Source organism: Xyrauchen texanus, chromosome 8 (genome assembly GCF_025860055.1).
Source record: "Xyrauchen texanus isolate HMW12.3.18 chromosome 8, RBS_HiC_50CHRs, whole genome shotgun sequence".
Taxonomy (NCBI): Eukaryota; Metazoa; Chordata; class Actinopteri; order Cypriniformes; family Catostomidae; genus Xyrauchen; species Xyrauchen texanus.
Genome location: NC_068283.1, coordinates 34,463,802 through 34,487,261, shown reverse-complemented (window position 1 = coordinate 34,487,261; position 23,460 = coordinate 34,463,802). Strand labels below are relative to the sequence as shown.

Below are 23,460 nucleotides of genomic sequence, written 5' to 3'. Positions count from 1 at the left end.
GTAACTACTGAGTGCTTTACGGGCACGTGGTCGACCGCGCGCCTCAGTATCCTCGAGACTGCGCATCAAGCTTGAAAGCATAATGCGCGCTCTCGTGTTCCCCCGGATGCGTGTTTACTCGGTCTCCTCTCTCCACCCCTGAAATGAGAGAGGTACGGAGTGGAAGGGACATCGTTTTAGAAGAAACCCTGCAAGAACAGACAGCCAAAAAGATCTAGTCAGGCGAGGGGAGCGCGCGAAGATTTAAGGTGTAGGTCCAGCGGCGCGAGGATAAATTGATTCGACATCAAGGTCAATTATCTCTGCACAATAAAAAATAAATAAATAAACTCTGAGGATGGAGCAGGCATACGGGGCTGGCAAGGCTGGCGGCACCTTCGATCCAATCACGTTCTTTCAGCAACCGCAGACTATTCTTCGAATAGTGTCATGGGTGAGAGTGATTCTACTAATTGCATCATTTAAGTGCGAGCGTCATGTGATGACGCGTGAAAGGCTCGTAAGTCTTTGCCGCCTAAATGCACAAAATCTCTCGTGCTAATCTCTGTGCTGTGTATTTGTTTGTTTTTATTTTTTTAGTTAAATAGATATCTATGTGATTACGCAGTAATTTTAAAAAGCCAGTCTTAATGTAACGCAGCGTCCTTGTCTTACAAATATGAAACTATAGCCAATATGGATTTATTATGAAGTTATAACCCACAGGACACCCTTGATTCGGAACAATGTCTTGTCGAATTGCTTTAATTACTATGTACTCTTTGGTCACCCTTCTAAAATGTATGCTAGTTTCTTGGTTTTATTTTTTATAAAAAAATTAAAATAAATAAAAATGCCTATAGAGTAGTTGCATGCCGTATATTTGCCACTCTGACCCGTGTTCATGGCTCTAGCTTTACATAAAATTAATTTGTGATATGCCACCTCACCTGCTTAATTTTTCAACATTTGTACAGTGACTTGAAGTCCGTGTTTAGGATGAATATCCCGCATCAAACGCCATCGTTTGCAATTGATCCGCTGCGGCTGTCAACAGGCCATTGATCGTAGAAAATAACGCAGAGTAGAGGTTTGGATAGCAACTGAAAAAGGCTGTGGTTTCACGTGATAAAAAGCTTCAACAAGCCTTATATTGATAAAGGCAAAGCAGTTTGCTCTTCCTGCAACGGTCACTACCTTCTTCTTCTATCTACTTTTACAATTATATCTATGAAACTAAGCAATATTTAAAAAATTTTTTTTTGCATGTTTTATAATTTTTTCTAAAGCATTTAGGGACTTGTTTAGGTTGCTCATGCTTTATTTATAATTTGGCTTATGCAAGAGTGAGTGTACAGTATGTGCATTATTTGCTGATAGTAACATTTTATGGAGGGACACATCATGGTGGGGGAGAGATTATAGGTGGGTGACCGGCCGGTGGCTGACGTGGGGGAGGGGTTGGGCAGGTGTCTGTTGCCAGATTAAACCATAATAACTGTAAAGTAGGTAGCATCAAGTAATGCATGATTTGGTTTATTTCCTTTTTAAATAATTGCAATTATTTACATGTAGGCCTACATGATTTACAGAATCCATTTTATTTGCTGGTTAAGTTTGCATTAATGCCAACTCGGCATCCCGCATGGTAAATTGTTTGTCCTCCAAGTCACAATTAAAGGGATGGTTCACCCAAAAATAAAAATTCTCTCATTACTCACCCTCATGCCATACCAGATCCGAATGACTGTGCAATGCATGTGAATGGTGGCCAGAGCTCTGAAGCTCCAAAAAGCACACAAAGGCAGCATAAAAGTAACCATTATACTCCAGTGGTTAAATCTATGTTTTACAGAAGTGATACGATAGGTGTGGGAGAAAAATCAATATTGAAGTCCTATTTTACTACAAATCTCACCTTTCACATTATTTTGTGTGTGTGTTGATTCGATATCGCCACCTACTGGTTGGGGCTGGTTAAAGGTGGAGATTTGTAATAAAATAGGACTTTTGATAAATATTGATCTGTTTCTACCCCACACCTATCAGATCACTTCTGAAGACTTGGATTTAACCACTGGAATTTTGTGGATTACTTTTATGCTGCCTTTGTAGTTTTTGGACTTTCTGAGTTCTGGTAACCTTTCACTTGTCCTACAGAGCTGTGAAATTCTTGTAAAAATCTTAATTTGTGTTCTGCAGAAGAAAGAAAGTCATACACGTCTGGGATGGCATGAGGGTGAGTAAATGATGAGACAATTTAAATTTTTAGTTGAACTTTTTCACAGTTAACCAAGTCACGGTTATGTTCTACACTGGAAGCCATCACATTTATCTTTAAAATTGTTCAATAGACAACATAGTGTAAAAGATGCATTCTCATAATGATACTGTGTACCTTGATGAAACCATTCTGGCTGTGCTACTTAGGTCATATATTACTGCTTGGTGTGACTGTTTTAGATTAGTTTATGGATCATGGATGATGGTAGTTGGATGCTGAGTTACTACAGTTGCATATATTTCTTCTGGTTATTTTTTATTTTTTTATGTTTTAAAATAAATCATGGCTGTAAGTACTGTAGTATAGCATTACTGGTGCATTCCTACTGTAAATTAAATAAGAAATGGTGTGTTATTTTGTTAAGAGGCAGCCAATAGTTGATTTGTCATCATGTTATTGAACGTGTATATGCAATCTGCTGTACTGAGTCTTCAGGGAAAATTTGAGGCATTTTCGTCTGATTTATGCTCTTATTGGCTCAATGAGAGCTACTGCGTTGGCATGACAACTATCTAAGACCGTAGGCTGGATTGTACAGTATTAAGTTCACTATGAGGAAAAATAATATGGCTAAACGGTAAAGGTGTTTATAAGACCATCTATTGTAGAGCTGTCTCTTTAATATTCCAGATAGCATTTCAACCTTTTTTGCTTCTCGTTATATATGACAGTATCTCTTTCCTATTTGATGCCTCCATTTCTACCTGAACTGCAACATTTGCATGTAGTGAACTCCTTTGTCATGATTCAGAGAAAAGCATCTTGGGACTACCATGAAGACTACCATAGTTTGATTCAGGCTTGGACTCCATATTGCTCGTTTGTAAAAGGGTGTCTCTTTGTTTAACGCCATTGTTGCAGTGTCAGCCTGGTGAATGCTTATATAAAGAACAATGTTTTGATAGCGGCACAGAGCCACAGTGTTAATACCTTTCGGGAAAAGCAACTTACAAATGGCGTTCTTCTTGTTGTCTCTGCATTTTAAAGGAATAGTTCACCCAAAAATACAAATTCTCTTATCATTTACTCACCAATATTCCATCCCAGATGTGTTTGACTTTCTTCTGCTGAATACAAACAAAGATATTTAGAAGAATATCTCAGTTCTGAAGGTCCTTACAATGCAAGTTAAAGTAAAAAAGGACTTAAATATTGATCTGTTTCTCACCCACACCCATCATATTACTTCTGAAGACATTGATTTAACCACAGGAGTCTTATGGATTACTTTTATGCTGCCTTTATGTGCTTTTTAGAGCTTCAAGGTTCTGGCCACTATTCACTTGCATTGTGAGGACCAACAGAGCTGAGATATTCTTCTAAAAATCTTTATGTTCAGCAGAAGAAAGTCATAAACATCTAGGGATGGCATGGGGATGAGTAAATGATGAGAGACTTTTTAACTTTTGGGTGAAGTAACCCTTTAAGCTGGGATGGGAGAAATTATTTTAACTTAAAAAAATTGCGCACTTCAGCTTCTTTGATGTCTTAGATGGACTGAGACTGATATTAGCAGATTTTCCCTTAAGACCCACCATTCACAAATATTTCCTAAGCAGAGTTCAAATCATAGGCATGAAATCATTCATGTATTTCCCCAAGCTTTTGGACTGTATTCAACCAGCACCTAAATGCAGTCTGTTTCTGTGAAGCTCAAAATTACATCAACCACATTATTTTGCTGCTTGTCTGTTGCAATAGCTACTTTCAGAAAGAGATGTACTGCCAACTCTCTGCCTGCCATATCCCTCACGATGTGCATATGATGCTTTAAAAATAGCACAATCATTTTCCTGTAGTCTGTTATGGGAATAATGGCACAGCGGAATACTGCTGCAGGGTGACATACTCTCCATCTCTCTCCATATGTTCACCTTTTTTTCCAGTCATTACGTCAAGGAGAAAATGGAGTTTGCAGAGCATCTTTATCCCTTTAACAATATTTAATACGAATAGAAACTACAGTTTGTGATTCATCTGTTTCCTTGCAGGATTTTCCTTGTCTGGTTGTAATATTCTGGCAATGGATCTCTGTGTACACTTCCATTAAGTCTCATTTCTACTGCTCACATTCGATCCTGTATTCTAAATGTGCTCTCGTGTCAGCATGAATTGAGTGCAGTTTTTGCTACTGATGTTTAAATTGGATGCTTTTGCAACGCATTAGAGCTTTAGTCTCGACTCTCAAGACAGGGACGTTTATACGTCCCATATATTTTATACGTCAGCAAAATTATCGTAAATATTCTGAAACATTTTAATATATGAAAATGCCACACTGAGACAACAGTGAACATTTTTTAGAGATGATGCAAGTGAATTGTTGAATCAGATTTTGGAATTGATTAATTGAAAGGACAGTTTGAACTGATTCACCGAAACGAATCAAATGGCACTTTTGCTCTGGCGTTATTGGTGGTTTTCACACTGAGCACGTTTGCTGCGGTCCAAATCTGAGTGTGATTGTTCCCGGTGCCCCCACAGCGCTAGTCTGGTTTCAGACTCTTTCTCTAGAAACTTGTCAGTCAATCATTATTTTGAGGAATAACGGCTAAACAATGCTTGAAATTGCCAAAAGAAACTGAAGATTTCATTCAAAGATGTACAATACAGTCTTCAAAGACAAAGGACAACTGGTTCTAACAAGAATTAAAGAGATGTGGAAGTCCAGATGTACAACTAAACAAGAGGATAAGTACATCTGAGTCTCTAGAGAAATAGACACCTCACATGTCCTCAGCTGACAGCATCATTGAATTCTACCCGCTCAACACCAGTTTCATGTACAACAGTAAAGAGAAGACACAGGGGTGCAGGCCTTATGGGCAGAACTCCAAAGAAAAAGCCACTTTTGGAACAGACAGCAGATAATTGGAAAAGAGTGTTATGGATCTTAACCCCATTGAGTTTTTGGGATCTGTTAGACTATAAGGTGCGTGAGAAGTGCCCAACAACACAGCCACAACTATGGCAAGTGCTACAGGAAGTGTGGGGTGTGAGTATCTGGACAAACTGGCCAGAGTGCCAAGGATCTGCAAAGCTGTCATTGCTGCACATGGAGGAATTTTTCACGTTATTAATGTCTTGACTATATGGTTGTAACGGTTACCCTGTCTTGTCTCACTGTTGCCCTTTGTTTGTAATTTTGTCACTTGTTATTCCTTAGTTTTCACTTTTGTCACCCTTGTACCTCCATAGTCTTGTTTTCCCTCATGTTCATTGTTCATTGTTTTCACCTGCCCTTGTTAATTTGCCTTTGGTTTCTGTTAATCACCTTGTCACCTAGTTTGTGTTCTGTTTGTTCATTGGCCCCTTTTTCCCATGTTTTTGTATTTATATCCTGGTTTTTGGTTTAGTCCTTGTCTGTCGTTGAATGCTGTTGTATGTAGTTTGTGCTCGCTCCCATGCCTGTGTTCCCGTGTTCCAGTTCCTGTGTTTTCGTGTTTTGTTTTCATTTGCCCATCGTGGTAGTTTTGTTTATTCATGCCTGTTTGTTTCCTTTAATCAATAAACCCGCATTTGGATCCTCATCCCTTGTCTGACTCCGACCTCATTCGTTACAATGGTATATGACTGACACATTGTGATCAGTTGAATGCCACTTTGGTGATTAAAAGTACCAATTTCTTTCCATTAGAGCAAAATCTGTACATTATTCCAAATATTTGGCCGCCGTTGTATAACATTTTTGAGTGATGACGCAAGTCATTGAATTTGATCATTGAATTGATTCATTGAAAGGACGGTTTGTACTGATTCATGGAAACAAAACAAATGGCGGTTCTCCACGTTTTGCCACAAAATTTGAGTCAGAAGCATTTTCAACGTCTTAGAGCTTTTCATAATACTCACAAGACAAGGAGGGATCTCAAAACATCTTTTCATACATCAGCAAAATCATCACAAATATGTTCTGAATATTCAGTGTATTAGAGCATCACATGCACATTTAGTCTGTGATCTGTGAAAAATAGGGCTATTTAAGTGCTTAGCAGGTGGCAAAGTAGCTTATCTTGTGAAAAAAAAAAGCCTCCCTCAAAGGGCTATGCAGTTATTTTTGCCAGAATGGAATAGTTTGCTGCAATCCTCCAAACTTTGTGGCTGAGACTCTTTGTTGCTTTCTCGTATAGCAAGCGCAAATGGTATTTAACAAGTGTACCAGAATAGCAACCAGTGCGGTTTAATTGAATTCTCCTCTCCTGTTTATACCAAAGCAGAACTAATTCACTACATATTATTGATGTTTAGAACTCCAGCGATGCTGGATGCAGAATTTCTGAATGTTATTTATCAATGGTCAAATCGGGTTGACTGTCTGGGATAGCATTACTTTTTTCCATACAATAGAGGTTGTCTTAATTTTTTAGTCTTATGACTGACTCCTCTCTCTCTCTCTCTCTCTCTCTCTCTCTCTCTCTCGTAATCTCTCTTTCCTCAAACAGTGAACACAAGGGTCAGGGAGATTAAAAGTGAGGGATTGGAGGGGGAGGGGAGATGGAAAGCTTGACGGGCATGTAAAAGACCGTGAAGAAAGGGAGGTTGAAATGATGGGTCAAGAAGAAGAGTTTTTCATTGAAGAAAAAAAAATCTCACTCTATGCGGATTGTCTGACTCATGGTCAAAGTCACTAAGTTATCCACATATACAATGTGTAGCCCATAAAAGCTTGATATGCTTAAAGGGATAGAAATGAAAATAAAATTCTAGCAGTTCTAAACCCGTATATCGTATGTCTTTCTTCCGCTAAACACAAAAGGAGATCTTTTTGCCAGACAATAGAAGTGAATGGTGTGTTCGGCTGAAGAACAAGGATTTGAAATGATACAAGGGCGAGTAATGTCAGAATTAAAAAAATAATAATTTTAATGTCTGCAACTGAATTTTATTGAATTAGAGCACTACTGGAGATAAGGTAAAGCTTAGGTTAACATTTAAGTATACACTTGATTGAATAGCCTTTCATTGTCTCGCCCACTATTTTACATTACACAACCAGCTACAGCAACACCACTGTGTGTTGTATAAAGAGTTCTATTGAATAGCAGCATGACAGCTCTATTCCACTGTATTCCTCTTCCTTTCAAGGTGTTGATTGATTTATTGGTGGGCGAGTCATTGTTGCCTGCTCTGAAATGGTACACAAAAAATAGCCCCAGCTGATATGTCTTGCTGACTGAAGAACCGTAAATTACAATGAGAACCAATGAAAGGCGATCAAATTTGACACATTGACCTTGAGGGATGTGCTGAACTGCAAAATGTGATGTACATGTAAAATTTGTCAGTTTATTTCTTAATTTATAGAGCCTAGAAAGCTCTTAAACTTGAACGTCAAAATAAAACCTATAAAAACAAGGAACAAAAGAGCTTTTTACATAGTTGTTGCCCAAAAAATAAAGGTTTTGTACATTTTCACAAACAAAGAGAAATGCTTATGTTCTCACTCACATATATACCTATAAAAAAAAATCCAGGAAGGTTGAAACATGGAGTATATTAAGCTGAGCTCCTGATGATCACAAGATCAGGATTCTGTGTGCTGAATACTCAAACCAGCCCATCTGGCACCAACAATCATCTATGCGATTATCTAATTAGTATATCATGTGACAGCAGTGCAGCGCATACAATAATGCAGATATGGGACAGGAGCTTCAGTTAATGTTCATATCAACTATCAGAATGGGGAAAATGTGATCTTAGTGATTTAGACCGTGGCATGTATGTTGATGCCAGATGGGCTGGTTTGAGTATTTCTGTACCTGCTGATCTCATGGGATTTTCACACACAACAGTCTCTAGAATTTACTCCGAATAGTGCCAACAAACATCCAGTGAGGGGCAGTTCTGTGGAATGAAATGCCTTGTTGATGAGAGAGGTCAACAGAGAATGGCCAGACTGGTTCAAACTGACAAAGTCTACAGTAAAACAAATGTACATTTCTAAAGAACAAACAAATTAAGAACTGACCACTAGGGCTTCATGGTTAGGATGGAAAATGTGATATGCGGTAAACTTGGATAATGTGACAGCGATATGTGATTAAACCTAAGATTGGTGGGTCAAAATCAAATGTTATCTTTTGCAAGAAGAGAAAATTATATCCAAGGGACAAGAAGTGACATTATGTAAAAATGTATTATCCAGCAATAAACGAATGGAAATCTAAATAAAGGGTAGAATAAATTAAAAATGTACATGTGCAAAATGATATCACAAGAAAGTAGGAATATAGGCTTAGCATACCACTTATGATTCCTTTTATTTCTTCTTTTTTAACCACAAATGCTTTATTCTTTTGACAAAATTAGTATTTTTCAATCTATCCTGATGCTCTTCTCCAGTGTGCAAAATAAAACCTTTATTAGGAGTTATAAGAGCATCTTAAAATCCTGCACCTCTGACACAATCATTCAGATTTGATGGTGTATTCTCAAGAGGGTGCTTACTGGTCAAAATGCAGAATCCTCCATTGGGCTGCATTCAAAATAGGAAATTTTTTACTTAAACAGGAAACATTTGTACACTAAATGTATGCTTGTTTAAATCTATTAATTTCAATGATTGGATGTAAGATACCAATGGTAATCTGTCCAGGAAATTATTTTAAATATATATTTCAAATTACTAAAATTGGTGCATCCTGAACAGTGTTGAGAAAAGTAACAGGTGGCACGTGACAACACCGTTAATGCGCTGCTTCAGAAGAGGTAATAGGTAGGATAATTCTTGTTCGGGACATTTCTGATTTTCTGAAAGTCAAGGGATATATCCCTATCTAAATCTACGCCTATGTTTAGTAGCTACATGAAATCTACTCAAAGATAAATGTATGTGTTTTGATTTGATGATGACCACCCCTGTGTGATAAGCATTAGTTAAAGGTTAAAGTTGAATCTTAGGGTAAATTATGGGATTGCAACTGACAATTTGAGAGCACATGGAACAGTCTGGTACTGATAGCCAAAACCACTTGAGAACTAAATTGCATTAGTGGAGTAATGAAGAATTTGCTTTAAAAACAAAAAAAAACTGTGCTCTCTCCATCTCACACACACACAGATATTCGGACACATTGTGCAGATGCAGAGGCCAGTTGTTAAAACCCTGGCCTTGGACAAGACTTGCCTCCATCCTCTCTTAGAATGACTGCAAGATGGTAATTTGTCTGGAGCCAATAAGAGAACATGGGCTCATTAGCATGCACAAACAGGCACATATTATAGAAGTGCTACAGCAGTCTAATCTTGTCTCCCATCAGAAAACAAACCCAGTTAGAAAGCAGTTCTTTGAGATTAAAAACAGACCTACACAACCTAAATAGACAAAACATTGCAAATATTTTCAACCCCAGATTGTGGTTGGCTGCAAGAAAAAATGTACAGGTATTGTTGTTGCAAATTGATTATGCATACTGTTGTGCTGATTTCAGCTTCTCTAGTTTACAACCTTTTCAGAGTTAGTTTAATTGGCTCAAAGGGAGTTTTCACACTGTTTCTAAAACCCTTGATTAAGGCCACTTTTAACACTGGGTTATGAAGCTCTGCAAAAAACAAAAAAAACAAATAGTTCTTTCAAAGGATAAAACAACGTGGTGTTCGAATTTTTACAGAGAGTTGTTTAGCATCAGCCAACTGTTCATAAACTAAACAATGCTTACTTTGTTAAATATTGTAGAGCTTTTTACAGTTGCAGGAATATTGAAGCCCTTGTTTAGTTTCAGCATCAAAGAAAAACATTTTAAATGGTCTAACATTTTCGTTAAATGGACTGGTATGCTTGTCCAATCAATGTCATTAATCTTGTAAATATGCTAATTAGAATGTCAACAGTGTATGAATGTCGAACCCAGTGTTCACAATTTGACTAACTATTCTGAACTGAAAAACCCTTATCTTCCTTAAATCTTCACATATATCACTTTATCTCTCTGTTTCCCTTCATGTAGGCCTACTCATTTATTTGTATGTTTATTGATCCTCAGATCTTCTCCATTGTGATCTTTGGATGCATTGCTAACGAGGGTTACGTGAATCGTCCAGACGAGGTGAAGGAATTCTGCATCTTTAACAGGAACCAGAATGCCTGTAACTATGGTGTGGGGATGGGGGCACTGGCCTTCCTCTGTTGTGCCGCATTTATGGCACTGGATGTCTACTTTCCTCAAATAACCAGCGTCAAAGATCGCAAGAAGGCTGTGTTGGCTGATATTGGCGTTTCAGGTAAGCAGCACTTTCACTGTGTATAGTAGGTTATAGTATATTCATTTAAAATGTCCAAATGTCAGCCACAGAATTTATTTTATAAAATTCATTGGTATAGGTAGGTAAGTACATTTAATTTTTCATGGCATACACTGTTTTAGAATTGTAGAAATTCATTTTATATAATATTGCTACCAATATAATTCTAAAATAGCTTATGCCATGAAAGATGTCTAATATTTATAATAATAAAATATTTAAATATAAAATAGTAATATTGTTTTGTTTAATTAGAAGGTAGAAACATGTCTAGGTTTGATGAAATGGTCCGAAGTTATTTAAATATATTATAAACTCAGCAAAAATATAAGCATCCCTTTTTCAGGACACTGTATTTTAAAGATAATTTTGTAAAAATCCAAATAACTTTACAGATCTTTATTGTAAAGGTTTAAACAATGTTTTCCATGCTTGTTCAATGAATCATAAACAATTAATGAACATGCACCCATGGAACGGTCGTTAAGACACTAACAGCTTAAGGTCAATTAAGGTCACAGTTATAAAAACTTAGGACACTAAAGAGACCTTTCTACTGAAAAACACCAAAAGATGCCACGGGTCCCTGCTCATCTGCGTGAACGTGCCTTAGTCATGCTGCATGGATGCATGAGGACTGCAGATGTGGCCAGGGCAATAAAATGCAATGTCCGTAGTGTTAGGACGGCTATTACAACGCTTACAGGGAGACAGAAAGACAGCTGATCATCCTCGCACTGGCAGACCACGTGCACAGGATAGGTACACCCGAATATCACACCTGCAGGACAGGTACAGGATGGCAACAACAACTGCCCGTGTTACAGCAGGAACACACAATCCCTCCATCAGTGCTCAGACTGTCCGCAATAGGCTGAGAGAGGTTGGAATGAGGGGTGTTGTAAAGCAGGTCCTTACCAGACATCATCGTCAACAACATCACCTATGGGCACAAACCCACCTTAGCTGGACTAGACAGGACTGGCAAAACGTGCTCTTCACTGTTTGTTGTTTGTTTGTTTGTTTGTATACTTTATTGTCCTTTTTCAGGAAATTTGTCTTGGACTCAAAGCTGCATTAATACACAACATACATACAACAAATGGACTCAAGGCTGCATAATATATACATATAACAAAATGCACACACAACTATAGACCTATATTACTGCATCTTGCTATTTAACATATAGCAATATAAATTGATAGAGGAATAAAGGATTTTTTATAATGGTTACTCTTACACAGTGGGACTCTATACCGTCTCCCTGATGGCAGCAACTCATACATTGGAAATAAAACATGGCTGGTATCACCTACTGTGCATTTTTTAAAACCAACGATTCATAAATCGATTGAAGTGATGAGTATTCCCTTATACCCATAACCTTCATTGCAGTTCTCACAAGACGTGCAAGCTGTGATTTTAATTGAACCGAAAGATTGCCATACCAAGTTTGCATGCCATAATTTAAAAGGCTACCTAAAACTGCATAATAAAATAATTGCATAATTCTCTGATTTACACCAAACAGGCGAAGTTTTCTTAAAAAATACAAGCGTTGTTGGAATTTGGAGGCAACGTAATCAATGTGGGCTTTCCAAGTAAATGAACAATCAATAACCACACCAGGGTTTCCCGCAGAAAATGTGTTAGTTAAGGTGGTGGTGGTGGTGGTGGGGGGGGGGGGGGCGTGTATTTGGAATTGCATAACTCCTGACACAAATTAAGACAAATACTGAAACTTGAGTCATATCTTTTTAATGATGTATTAGTTTGTCAAGGTAATAACATTACATCTAATAGTCCGTCAAAATGTGCAAAGCTTATTACAATCACTGCTTATGGCAGAGCCACAGATTTCATTGCAAAATAGAGCAATAAGCCTGACTATACTGTTTTAAATATAGTAAATCACTTAATGTTACCCTTTTGTTTTGTTTTTTAACTGTTGTATAAAATCAATGTCACATTTGAAATCGTGTGGATATTCGGGAAACATTGCATCAACATTAAAAACACTGCTGGGTTATCAGGCTGCATTTTGTTCGCACAAACAGCGCAAGCGGCTCGTGACAGAACACAGGCCGACTGAATGACACTTCAATTTAAGTTGACAATCTCAAATGAAGATTGCTGAACTCCAGCTCGTCTGTGTTTTCAGATCATCTGCGCTTCTTGCGTTAGAGAGCGCGCGCGCATGATTGCCAGATACTACAGATATTCTTTTAACAGAAAAGCTCTGATTTGGGGTTTAAATGATTGAATTCTGGCATTAAACTGAAACGTTCCCACTTCAGACGACAAACTACGCTTGGCTACTATCTTGTTCTGCAATTCGCTTGCCTAGTAACCATAGTAACGGTACGCACGCTTTCGCGCTTTCTGCTATGACGTGGAGTGCGGGATGCACTCAACATTGCATGATTTTTTAATTAGCCTGCATTAGTAACAGTTAATTTTGTTATGGTATGAACTTAATCCTAGTAAAGGCAAAAAATATATAATACCTTTGTAACGAAATCCAAGACTTTGTATACCAAATCCAAGGCTTTTAAGGCCTTAATTTGAGATTATTTTTCAATGCTTTTAAGATCCTGCGGGTACCCTGGTTAATGTGTCTTGTCCCCTCACAATGACAGTAAATTAATTATTAGGCTACATTACATCAGTCATGTCACATAGTGGTCTATTTTCAGTTCAAAATGGCGAAAATAGACAAAAGTTTATTAATTTGCCTGATTATTTTTGTGATTCGTTTAACATTTATGACCTAAAAAAACTGTCAAATAGCAAATGTTTAGTTTAGCAACTTACATCTTATCTCGCACTTGACCGACAGTAAACTGAAGCGCGTCGAGTCGCTCCTTTACTGTCGAGTCGCTCTGCTAAAATTGAACATAAAGCCCGCCTACTTTGATTTGATTGGTCATCTCAAATATTCTGACATTGACAAGCAGTGACAGACCAATGAGGCTCAGATGAACGCACACGCTCGGCGCCGCTGCTCAAGAACGCGCTGATAACAAGACTGAAGCGAACACGAAGGCTTATCACATATTTAAAGATGGAAAGGGAGAAAACAGGACAGAGTAACACGGCGAATATCGCTCATATATATTTTTTTGACGACGATTTCAGAATGATACACTGATATATCATGATCTTTCGCCAAAAGACTCAATATTACTGTGTCGTCAGAATATTTGATTATATAATTATTCTTATTTGTACTAAAACAGTCATTTGTATATAAAGTAAACAAAAAAGGAGAGCATACGCAACCTTGAGGCGCACCAATACTAATAGGTATTGGATCAGAGAGTGTATTATTTACTTTTACAATTACGACTGACGAGTCGCGGTTTTGTCTCACCAGGGGTGATGGTCAGACTCGCATTTATCATCGAAGGAATGAGCGTTACCCCGAGACCTGTACTCTGGAACAGAATCAATTTGGAGGTGGAGGGTCCGTCATGGTATCGGGCGGTGTGTCACAGCATCTTCAGATGAGCTTGTTGTTATTGCAGGCAATCTCAGTGCTGTGCTTTACAGGGAAGACATCCTCCTCCCTCATGTGGTACCCTTCCTGCAGGCTCATCCTGACATGACCCTCCAGCACGACAATGCCACCAGCCATACTGCTCGTTCTATGCATGATTTCCTGCAAGACAGGAATGTCAGTGTTCTGCCATTGCCAGCGAAGAGCCCGTATCTCAATCCCATTGAGCACGTCTGGGACCTGTTGGATCGGAGGGTGAGGGCTAGGGCCAATCCCCCAGAAATGCCCTGCCACTTGCAAGTGCCTTGGTGGAAGAGTGGAGTAACATCACACAGCAAGAACTGGCAAATCTGGTGCAGTCCATGAGGAGGAGATGCTCTGAAGTACTTAATGCAGCTGGTGGCCCCACCAGATTCTGACCATTACTCTTCATTTGACCCCCTCCCCCCATTTTGTTCAGGGACACATTATTCCATTTCTGTTAGTCATATGTCTGTGAAAGTTGTTCAGTTTGTGTCGTAGTTGTTGAATCTTTTTATTATGTTCAAACAAATATTTACACATGTTAAATTTGCTGACAATAAAAGCAGTTGAACGTGAGAGGACATTTCTTTTTTTGCTGAGTTATAAGTATTCTTAAATAACATTAATTGCACACATAAAATGTTTGTAAACAAAATAATTGTATTCAGTTGGATGGGAAAAATAAAGTGGCTGGGGTGTCCCCCAAGTATAACTCCAAACGCATCCGTCTGTGGCACGCACATGTACATAGAGCAACAATTAAAAATAGCGCAGATGGAACGCAAGATCGCGTGTGAGAACTGGACATATTGACACTCAAATGCAAAACAGATTGCTGTCAACTGTAGACTTGTTCATTGATATGAGAATAAAACAAACAATATATTGAGTTCTTAAGCCACTTTTTGTATCCTCTAATTTACATTTATCAGATGCTTTTATCCAAAGCGACTTACAGTGCACTTATTACAGGGACAATCCCCCCAGAGCATAAGTGCCTTGCTCAAGGGCCCTACAGTGGCATCTTGGTGGTGCTGGGGCTTGAACCCCTGACCTTCTGGTCTGTAACCCTGAGCCTCAACCACTGAGCCACCACTGCCCCTCTATCATTGGCGGTTATCATACCATGTGCATTTGCTTATCTATGGTATTTAAAAAAAAATGCACATGCGCATCTCCTTTCCTCCTCGGCTGCCTGTCAGAGACTCGTCAACTTGCACACACCCACACTGTGAGCAGAGAAAATAACAAGCGCAAGGCTAATATCACTGATCTCCATCACCCATCGAAAAAAGAAAAAAAAATCCTGGAAATCCCTGAGCGTGCCCTAATCCATTATGTGATGAGGTGGGGATCAACTTTTGAGATGATCTCCAGGTTCCTAGAGCAGCAACAGGCCGTCTGTGCAGTACTGGCTAATGACAGGAGTACATGGCATTTCATCCCAAAAGACAGTGGCATTGCCACTCTTGAGAATGTCAGCCAGCTCTTGCAATCACTCTGTGACCTCACTGATTCCCTGGTCTCAGATAAACAGGTCACACTGTCTTCACTTACCCCAGTACTGGAGCGTATTGGCAGTGAAATCTTTGCTGAGCAAGCTGAAGACAACATACAGATGATGAAGCAAGTAATGAGGGAAGACTGTTAACATACAATAAAAATGTCATACCGTTGCAACCCTAATATATATAAATGATATTATTGTAGTAACATAATAATTGCATCCTCCATACTGGTTGTTTCTAAGGTCTTTACTCAAAAGTCCCTCTAGTTATAGCTGAATCTTTGCTATACTTCCACTACCACAACATTAACATGAACTATACTGCCCTCTGTTGGTAGAAAGTGTCTGCTGTTAGACATACAGTAACTGCAATATGAAGCTGGGTTTGTATTGCCATAGTTCCCTCTTTGCCTGCAGATAGCGCTGACTGCTTTGATCATATCTCAGTGTCTTCTGTTCTTATAGCACTTTATTATAGGTATACTATATTTATAGATCATTTTATATTTGATGGTGAGTTGGTTCCATGCTTTATTGGTCTGAATTTCTGCACCTTTCCTCTGTTTCTTGCAGCATTTTGGTCTGTCATGTGGTTTGTGGGATTCTGTTTGCTGGCCAATCAGTGGCAGGTGGCCAAACCAGAGGATAACCCACTGAAAGAGGGCGGAGACGCTGCTAGAGCGGCCATCACCTTCTCCTTCTTCTCCATATTCACTTGGGTTTGTACTAAATTATCTGACTCTTTGATAATTTTTTTCACTAATCACACTCAAAACAAATGCTTTCTGCTCATCACATGTATCTCAATTTTATCTGATTTGTAAGATTTAAAGTCTAATTTTTTTCTGACTTTGTAGGTAACATCTTTTTTCTTGACCTAATCACATGTATGTCTTTTGAATAAATGTCATGGGATGTGAAGATCAACCACTGTACATGAATTTAACCACTTCTGATCCACTTAACTGCTTCATTCACTAATCATTTCTGTATTCTGCTCACCAGGGTATTTTCTTAGTTACCATATTAGTCTATCCTTCTCTTTGTGCAGGTTTCCTTCTAACCTCTGTGTTTGATTACTAATTCCTGAAAGTGCTTCTCTTACAGAAATCACCCAGCTCCATCGAGGAGATTAATCCAGTATTGTTGAAATGTTATTCAGCATTGCCTGTTGTTCATTGTGTTGATTGCTATCTGTGGCCAATCTATTATTTTCTCTAGGCTGTTCTTACGCTGCTGGCACTGGAGCGGTTAAAGAGAGTCTCATTTGAAGAGGAATACAACAAACTGTTCACCCCTCAAACACCACCTCCTTTTGTTTAGCCTTATATACACTTTAATTTACTGCACTGTAGACATGAACTACAGGATCCATTCCACAAACCCTGCAATCACATATATCAACTTAGATGCAATATGTTTGGTTTGGTTTGTTGTCACTGTGCCAAATTAAGCACTAAACCATCCAGTATCAGCTTTGAACAACCTTAAACTGTGTCATAAATATCTGCCTTTCAATTCCTGTGATCCGTAATTCATTTATGACAGCATGGTGGGTAGTGAGATTATCTAATTTTGACTTTTCATACAACATTTATCAAGTCATTAGCTGCTCACCTTTGTTTGCTTTGAAGGGAACTTAGAGCACTGCTTTGTCTCACAAACTGTATATGATATGCAGTTTAATTTAGTTACTTTTTCAGTTGGTGGAGTTGATGCGTTACAGTTGCACAATATAATTCATACATTTGAAAGTTTTCAGACCCTATTTGAGAATTTAAACAGTGGACTTTGCAAGTGAACCAGCAGTGTCAGACTTTAAACTCAGTACCTGATTTATTACCTCAATACTTTAACTAGAAAGAAAATCACTGCTGGCCTAGCAGTTCTAAGTATTGCAACAATGTTGTTTTTATTGCAGTTGCCGTTTTAATTATCTAGGGGGCGCCAGTTGCACATGGAGCAGACAGACTCTGTCTTTTACTAGCGTTGTGTTATAACTTTAAGAATCTTTGTTAGTGTGACTACAGGATTTTGTGGCCTGATACATTTTCAGAATCTGCTATTTTTCCCTCATTTTCCTCCACAGTTGTCATGGCATTTCACGATCATACTTACCAGTTGCTTACAATCTGATGCATATGACAGATCTTATGATGTGCTAACAGACTTTTTTTTTTCTACAAACTTTTTTTGTTTATTGATTTATAAAGTTTAAGTTTGACTCTCAGTTGCGGTTTGACATTTTGTCTTGAATTTTAGTTTTCTGCATGTGTAAATGAGTAGGTGAAAACGTTAGTCACTCACAAGGCCACTACTTAAATAACTCTTGACTGTGTTGAGCTTAAAGTTGACTAACCAGCTTAATCTTTCAGCCTAATCAAACTAATGTCTCTTTTCTCTCAATCTTTCTCCCCTGTCTGTCCCACCCTGCTATCTTCATTAACTCCACCCCCTTTCAATTACACCTCATTCCATAATTTGACTTTCTTTATTGATGCCTTTTCATTCATTTACAATTCACCTCTGCTCTGAAAATCCCTCCTTTTATGCTTCTCCTGTGTTCATAATCCTGTAATTCCCACTACAATCCCTCCCACTCTGTTATCCTTATTTTCCTAAAGGCTGGTCAAGCTTTCTTCGGATTCCAAAGGTACAAGCTAGGTGCAAGCTCCTCCCTCTTCTCACAGGACTATACTGATCCCAGCCAGGATCCTGCAGCGGCACCCCCTGCAGGCATGGAATACACTGAATACAACACTGACATGGAGGCTAATTATGATGGCTCTGGTGGATACCAGAACCAAGACTATTAAGGTCAGGTGTAAGGATGCACGCCACAGCCTTAACCAGCTAGGCTGGCGGGGTTAAATCGGGGAAACATTTGTGGTGAAAAGGACAAACTTAACATTGGTACTTTATTTTGAGGGCTCTGGGAAGATTCGGGCGACCAAAGCAGAGTGATTAAAATTTGTTGTGGTTTAGAGACTGAGAAAATAAGGGGATTGTTTGGTGCTAATCCCCCTTGTGTAATTTGCTGTGAGACTGAAGGAAGAATTTGCTGTTAATATGTTCACAAGACATGATCAATGATTCTTTCATTGGGTCTAAAGTGATTTGAAATTTTACAGTTTAGGGGCAAGGTCTTAAGAATCTAAATCGTGTGCCCTAAGAATTTTTGCCTTCAGTTTTGGGGTTATCGTCTTGGGGGATAATCTAGATTATTGGTCAGTAGATGTTTTATGTTCACCCTGACCAAACTCTACAAATAATCGGTTGTAGAATACAGGGTTTCACTAATTTATGAATCCGTTTTGTACACTATATAATATCTAAATGAATATATAAATATTAATATACTAAATATATAGTAAAGGATCTCTAACATAGTCAAAGAAATTGACTTGATTAGTACTGGCGATACATGTGACAAAACCTGACCAAACTAAATTATTCTAAAGACCATGGTGTCGTCTTGTTGGTAATGTGTACGTGCTTCAAAAGAAGATGACCTTAACCCTTTGACTGGAACAGATCTGTCTACTTTATTAATAGCTCTCTGCTGCCATTTTATCACTCTCTAAAGATTCTGAAATATACTTAGAATTAATGTCATGTAATGCAGAAAGTGAAAGGAAAAAAGTGAGTATACTGAAAGTGAAGTGTGACTAGAGGAATGAGTTGCAAGGTTTTAAAAAACAATGTACAGTTGGAGTCAGTAGAAAATATGTGATAGCATTATTTAAGGCTCGTTTCTTTAAATGGTATTGCCCTGTTTACAGAAAGGCAACAGTCCACAAGGATGTGCAGTGGCCCCAAAAAGTATTTGGACACTGAAGCCACACTTAACATGTATGAATGTCATTACATTAGATTGCAAAATATCAAAACAATGTCATTTATTTTAAAGAAACCTTTAAGTAAAACATTCCACAGAAATACTTTGTTTTTTAGCGTTTACATTATAAAACAGTAGATATAGTGTATTGAAACACTTTCAGGTTTACAAATTTGGTGGAGCATGCCAGTAGTAAAAGGTCTAGCATCATTTGTAGATGCATCATGGTTTGATTTTTTTATTTTTCTGTGCAATGGAATTAATACATTTAAGTGTGGCTTATGTGTTCAAATACTTTTGAGGCTACACGTGACTATACATGTTTTCATATAATTACCTTGACGTCTTTGAATCACGATTGTAAGCATGTGTGGTGTACCACCGAAATGTATGAAACCTTGAACACATTTCCTTGGTAACACTTTACATTAACATTCCCTTTGATAAGGGTTTATAATGGGGTTCATTAATGACACAAGTCATTTACAAATGCGTTATAAATCATGAATGTGCAGCTATAACAGCGTGAATAAAAACTGTCATGCAATTCTTGCCAGATAGTGAGCAAACTAAACCATCAAAAACATAAAATGCCCTAATTCATGATTTATATCACAATGTAGCAACAATAGACCATTATATTGTGAATGGAAGGAGGGAATGTGTCATTTCTCTACAGTCTGCTTTGTGTTTTTTAGTCATTACTGTAATGTCTTGACTCACTTGTGTTGTAACTATCCTTGTCACATTAAGGTTCAAAGAATAGGTATTGAAAAAAGTCACTTTTTATGCATATTGATATCACCACAAATCAATTATTTACTATGCATTTGTACATTAATTATTAGTCATTATTTAACCCTGTTATAAAAGGAACCTAAATGTGAAGTGTTACCATTTTCTTAGTATGAGAGGGAATATATGGCCAGTTTATTTAACCAACAGAGATGAGCACTTAGCATCAAGGTAAATACATTTACCAAACCAGACCTAAAGGACTTGCCCTATGTTTAAAAAAAGGTTTGTATGGGGTTACAAAATAGTCATGACTGCCTAAGAACCCTAATGAACATCCTTGTCTAGTACCTTCTAATCAAGAGTCTTCAAATTTGTGCTATTGACCATGGCAGCATGGGAATCCAGCCAGAACACTGCTCTAATATCCCCACACTGACGCATCAATTGATGGGAATATTTGCTATGAAGAACAGAGTAATAGACGTTTAGTTTCATTGCTAAATTACAATGTCAAATCTTTGGGGCGAATGATCATTTCGTGATAATCTATTACTTGTGGAAATATTATTCATCATTATGTTTAACAAGGTCCTTTGCAACACTCTTAAAATAGTGTTCCCTGGCCTTCTTTTTTAGCATTGTTTTGAGAAAAACATTCAAATGTTACTTTTGATCACAGTTACTGTAATAACTCTTGCACTAGTAGAGCAGCAGTGTTATAGGTTACAAATAAACCCACTGAGTGTTTTTGTTTGAAAAATCATCATATTGTGTATATGAATATATAAAACCAGCATATTTATATTTAATGACAAACATGTAATATAATTACACAAAGATGTTATTATAAGTAAACAATAAATATCTTTATAAATTTATTACCAAAATAATTGTTGAAAATTAAACATAGTAACAATAGTAGTAATTGTGTGTTTTGCATTTAAAGGTGGTAGAATAATATTTACCCTTTCTCTGTTTAGGAAGTGACATTATTTCTGAATCTGGACATTTTATTTTCTTTGATCTCTGTTGATACTCCTTTAAAGGAAAGCTACAATACAATCAGCATATTATATTCGGTGTATCAGATGTGTTATTATATACTGTATATGTGCAGTTATGGAGCAGGATACAAAATAGTGTATATTCTTTTGATGTGGTGACTGTTGATTAATCACTAGGTTAAAATGGGTCAGTGTGTTGTGTCCCGTCTTGTATGTTGCTTGTCTGGTAAGATATAAATTACAATAAAAGACAACTGACTGGTGGACATATCTGCCAAATTCTTGTTTATGTGCTTATAACTGGGGTTTCAAAATACTTTTTCATTGATATTTTTCTTTATATACATGCCACAAAAAAAATTCCATCAGATTGAATTAAGTTACCTTGAATAAAATAAAAATATAAATATTTTATGTTTTATTGTTTAATTGTAATTTATTATTTTTTTAAACATTGCACAATTTGATGGAGTTCTGTTACTAAATTGAAATGTATAAATCTTTAAACAGGCAATTTTTGTTCAGTGTGCATATATAAATAAATGAACATTTGAATCAGAGGGAACACTTTTATCAATAGTTAAAATAGTAGTTTTCGTTAACATTGTGCATCGTGGACTAACATGTTCATTTTTAGAAGGCCTATATGTTAGTTCATAATGCATTGACTAATGCAATTTTCAAGTACAAATGTGTTAATAAGTAGAAAGTAAATTAACAGTATTTAATCATCTTGGTAAATGTTACTTTCCAAGATTATGTCCAATAAATGTTAAAGTATTGTTGATTGTAAGTGCATGTTAACTGTTGCATTAATGTTAACATATCCGACCTCTGATTATTTCAATTCTTACTTATTAATGATACACTTGGGATTACTTTATTAAAAGACAGAACTTTTAATTAATGTGTTGATATATAAGATTAAGGACGTTTAAATAAGAGGCACATTGTGGGCATTTTATATAAAATGTAAACATAAAATTACAATTGATTAATTAATTATTGTTGCTGTGGCAGGCTATTTCCAGTCATGACAGTGCATAAGCTATCTACTTTAATGGGGGAACATCGAAATCTTAAAAAAAAATAATAATAATTTAAAAACCGGTTGGTTAGGATTACGATCAAAGATCGTATTTCAAATCTGACAATACTGGAATCATAAATTTTGATTCGCACAAATGATATTACACAACAAATAAAAAACGCTTGTATTGCTAAGGCGCATGCGCGTTCTAGATGTCTGTATTTAAAAAGTGATTGGCTCTTTTGTTCTGTAAGGCGGGACTTCATTTCTACATCCGTTGGGCGCTTTTTTACTGTTGGGTGTTCCAATTTCTCCCATTCATTTTAATAGAAGTGTCCCGTCTCTGCTAAATAATCTCTTCTATAAGCTAAATTTGTCTGTATGTCATAATCTACTAGAGCGGCTTCATTGGTCCTGACCTAACATTTCCTGGTTGTCATGTAACTGACTATCATTACAGTTCCATACCATAGTGTGCTGAGTGGCCACATCGCAGGAGAGAAGTACAAGCGTGAGATCAGTTCCTGTAATAGGTGCGTCACCAAGAGAGAAGCGACACAGGCAGGGGACAGAATGTGTGTAACATGAGAAAATGACTTTCCTCAACCTCTGTCCTCAAAGCACCAAATTAAATTGATGAGTAGACAGCGCCAGCCCTCACTTAGTCTGTCACTGAGCATGTTATCAACACAGCTTTCTTGGATAAAATAGATGAAAGTGAAAGCCTTGCATGTGTTTACATTTGAAGTTTAAGTTTGAATTTATGAACATTCCGATAACATCTCTGAACATTCCGTCGCTGTAAGTGACTTTCCCAAAAAACTTCAACATTTCAAACATTCTAAAGATAGCAGTTGGATTTAGAATGTTGTTTGGAAACATAACTGTCATTATTACATGGCTATCTGGAATATTTGATTCTGATTGGTAAACTGCGCCATCTAGCAGTCTGATACTTTTGAATAACGACCGCACGTCTGGAGATAAAGTGATGTCAAAGTGATCATTATGGATATTGCAAGTAATTTTTCCTATCGTATCACTCTGTGATCTTTACAGGTTAGCTAAAAAATGTCTTCAGTTCAAATCATGTCCATTACCCAAGTTTGTAGAGTAACAGTAAGTTGGATTTGAACTATGCCAAAGACCCTGATTTGTGTGAATGAGTGACATTAGGATATATTTGTGTAAATGCATTACTTGGAAATGTTCAGTGATGAGTCTATGTGTCATGCAAATATGAGTGATGGAATCCACTGGGATTTTTCAGGCCTTAAATCCATGCTCCACTGCTGTGTTTGTGTGTATGT

General features: G+C 37.4%; 1 protein-coding gene across 2 annotated transcripts; it reads left to right on the top strand.

Annotated features, from left to right (window-relative positions):
• The first annotated feature begins 80 nt into the window (after positions 1-80).
• Positions 81-21,970, top strand: LOC127647458 (synaptogyrin-1-like). 2 transcript variants are annotated; one of them, XM_052131715.1, is made up of 4 exons: positions 81-433; positions 10,249-10,486; positions 16,114-16,259; positions 18,165-21,970. In XM_052131715.1, the coding sequence occupies exons 1-4, from the start codon at positions 338-340 to the stop codon at positions 18,354-18,356; spliced, it is 672 nt and encodes a 223-aa protein (XP_051987675.1). In that variant the 5' UTR covers positions 81-337; the 3' UTR covers positions 18,357-21,970. The 2 variants fall into 2 exon arrangements, with proteins under 2 accessions (XP_051987675.1, XP_051987676.1); XM_052131716.1 differs by lacking the exon at positions 18,165-21,970 and adding an exon at positions 16,762-18,141.
• Positions 21,971-23,460: the final 1,490 nt, after the last annotated feature.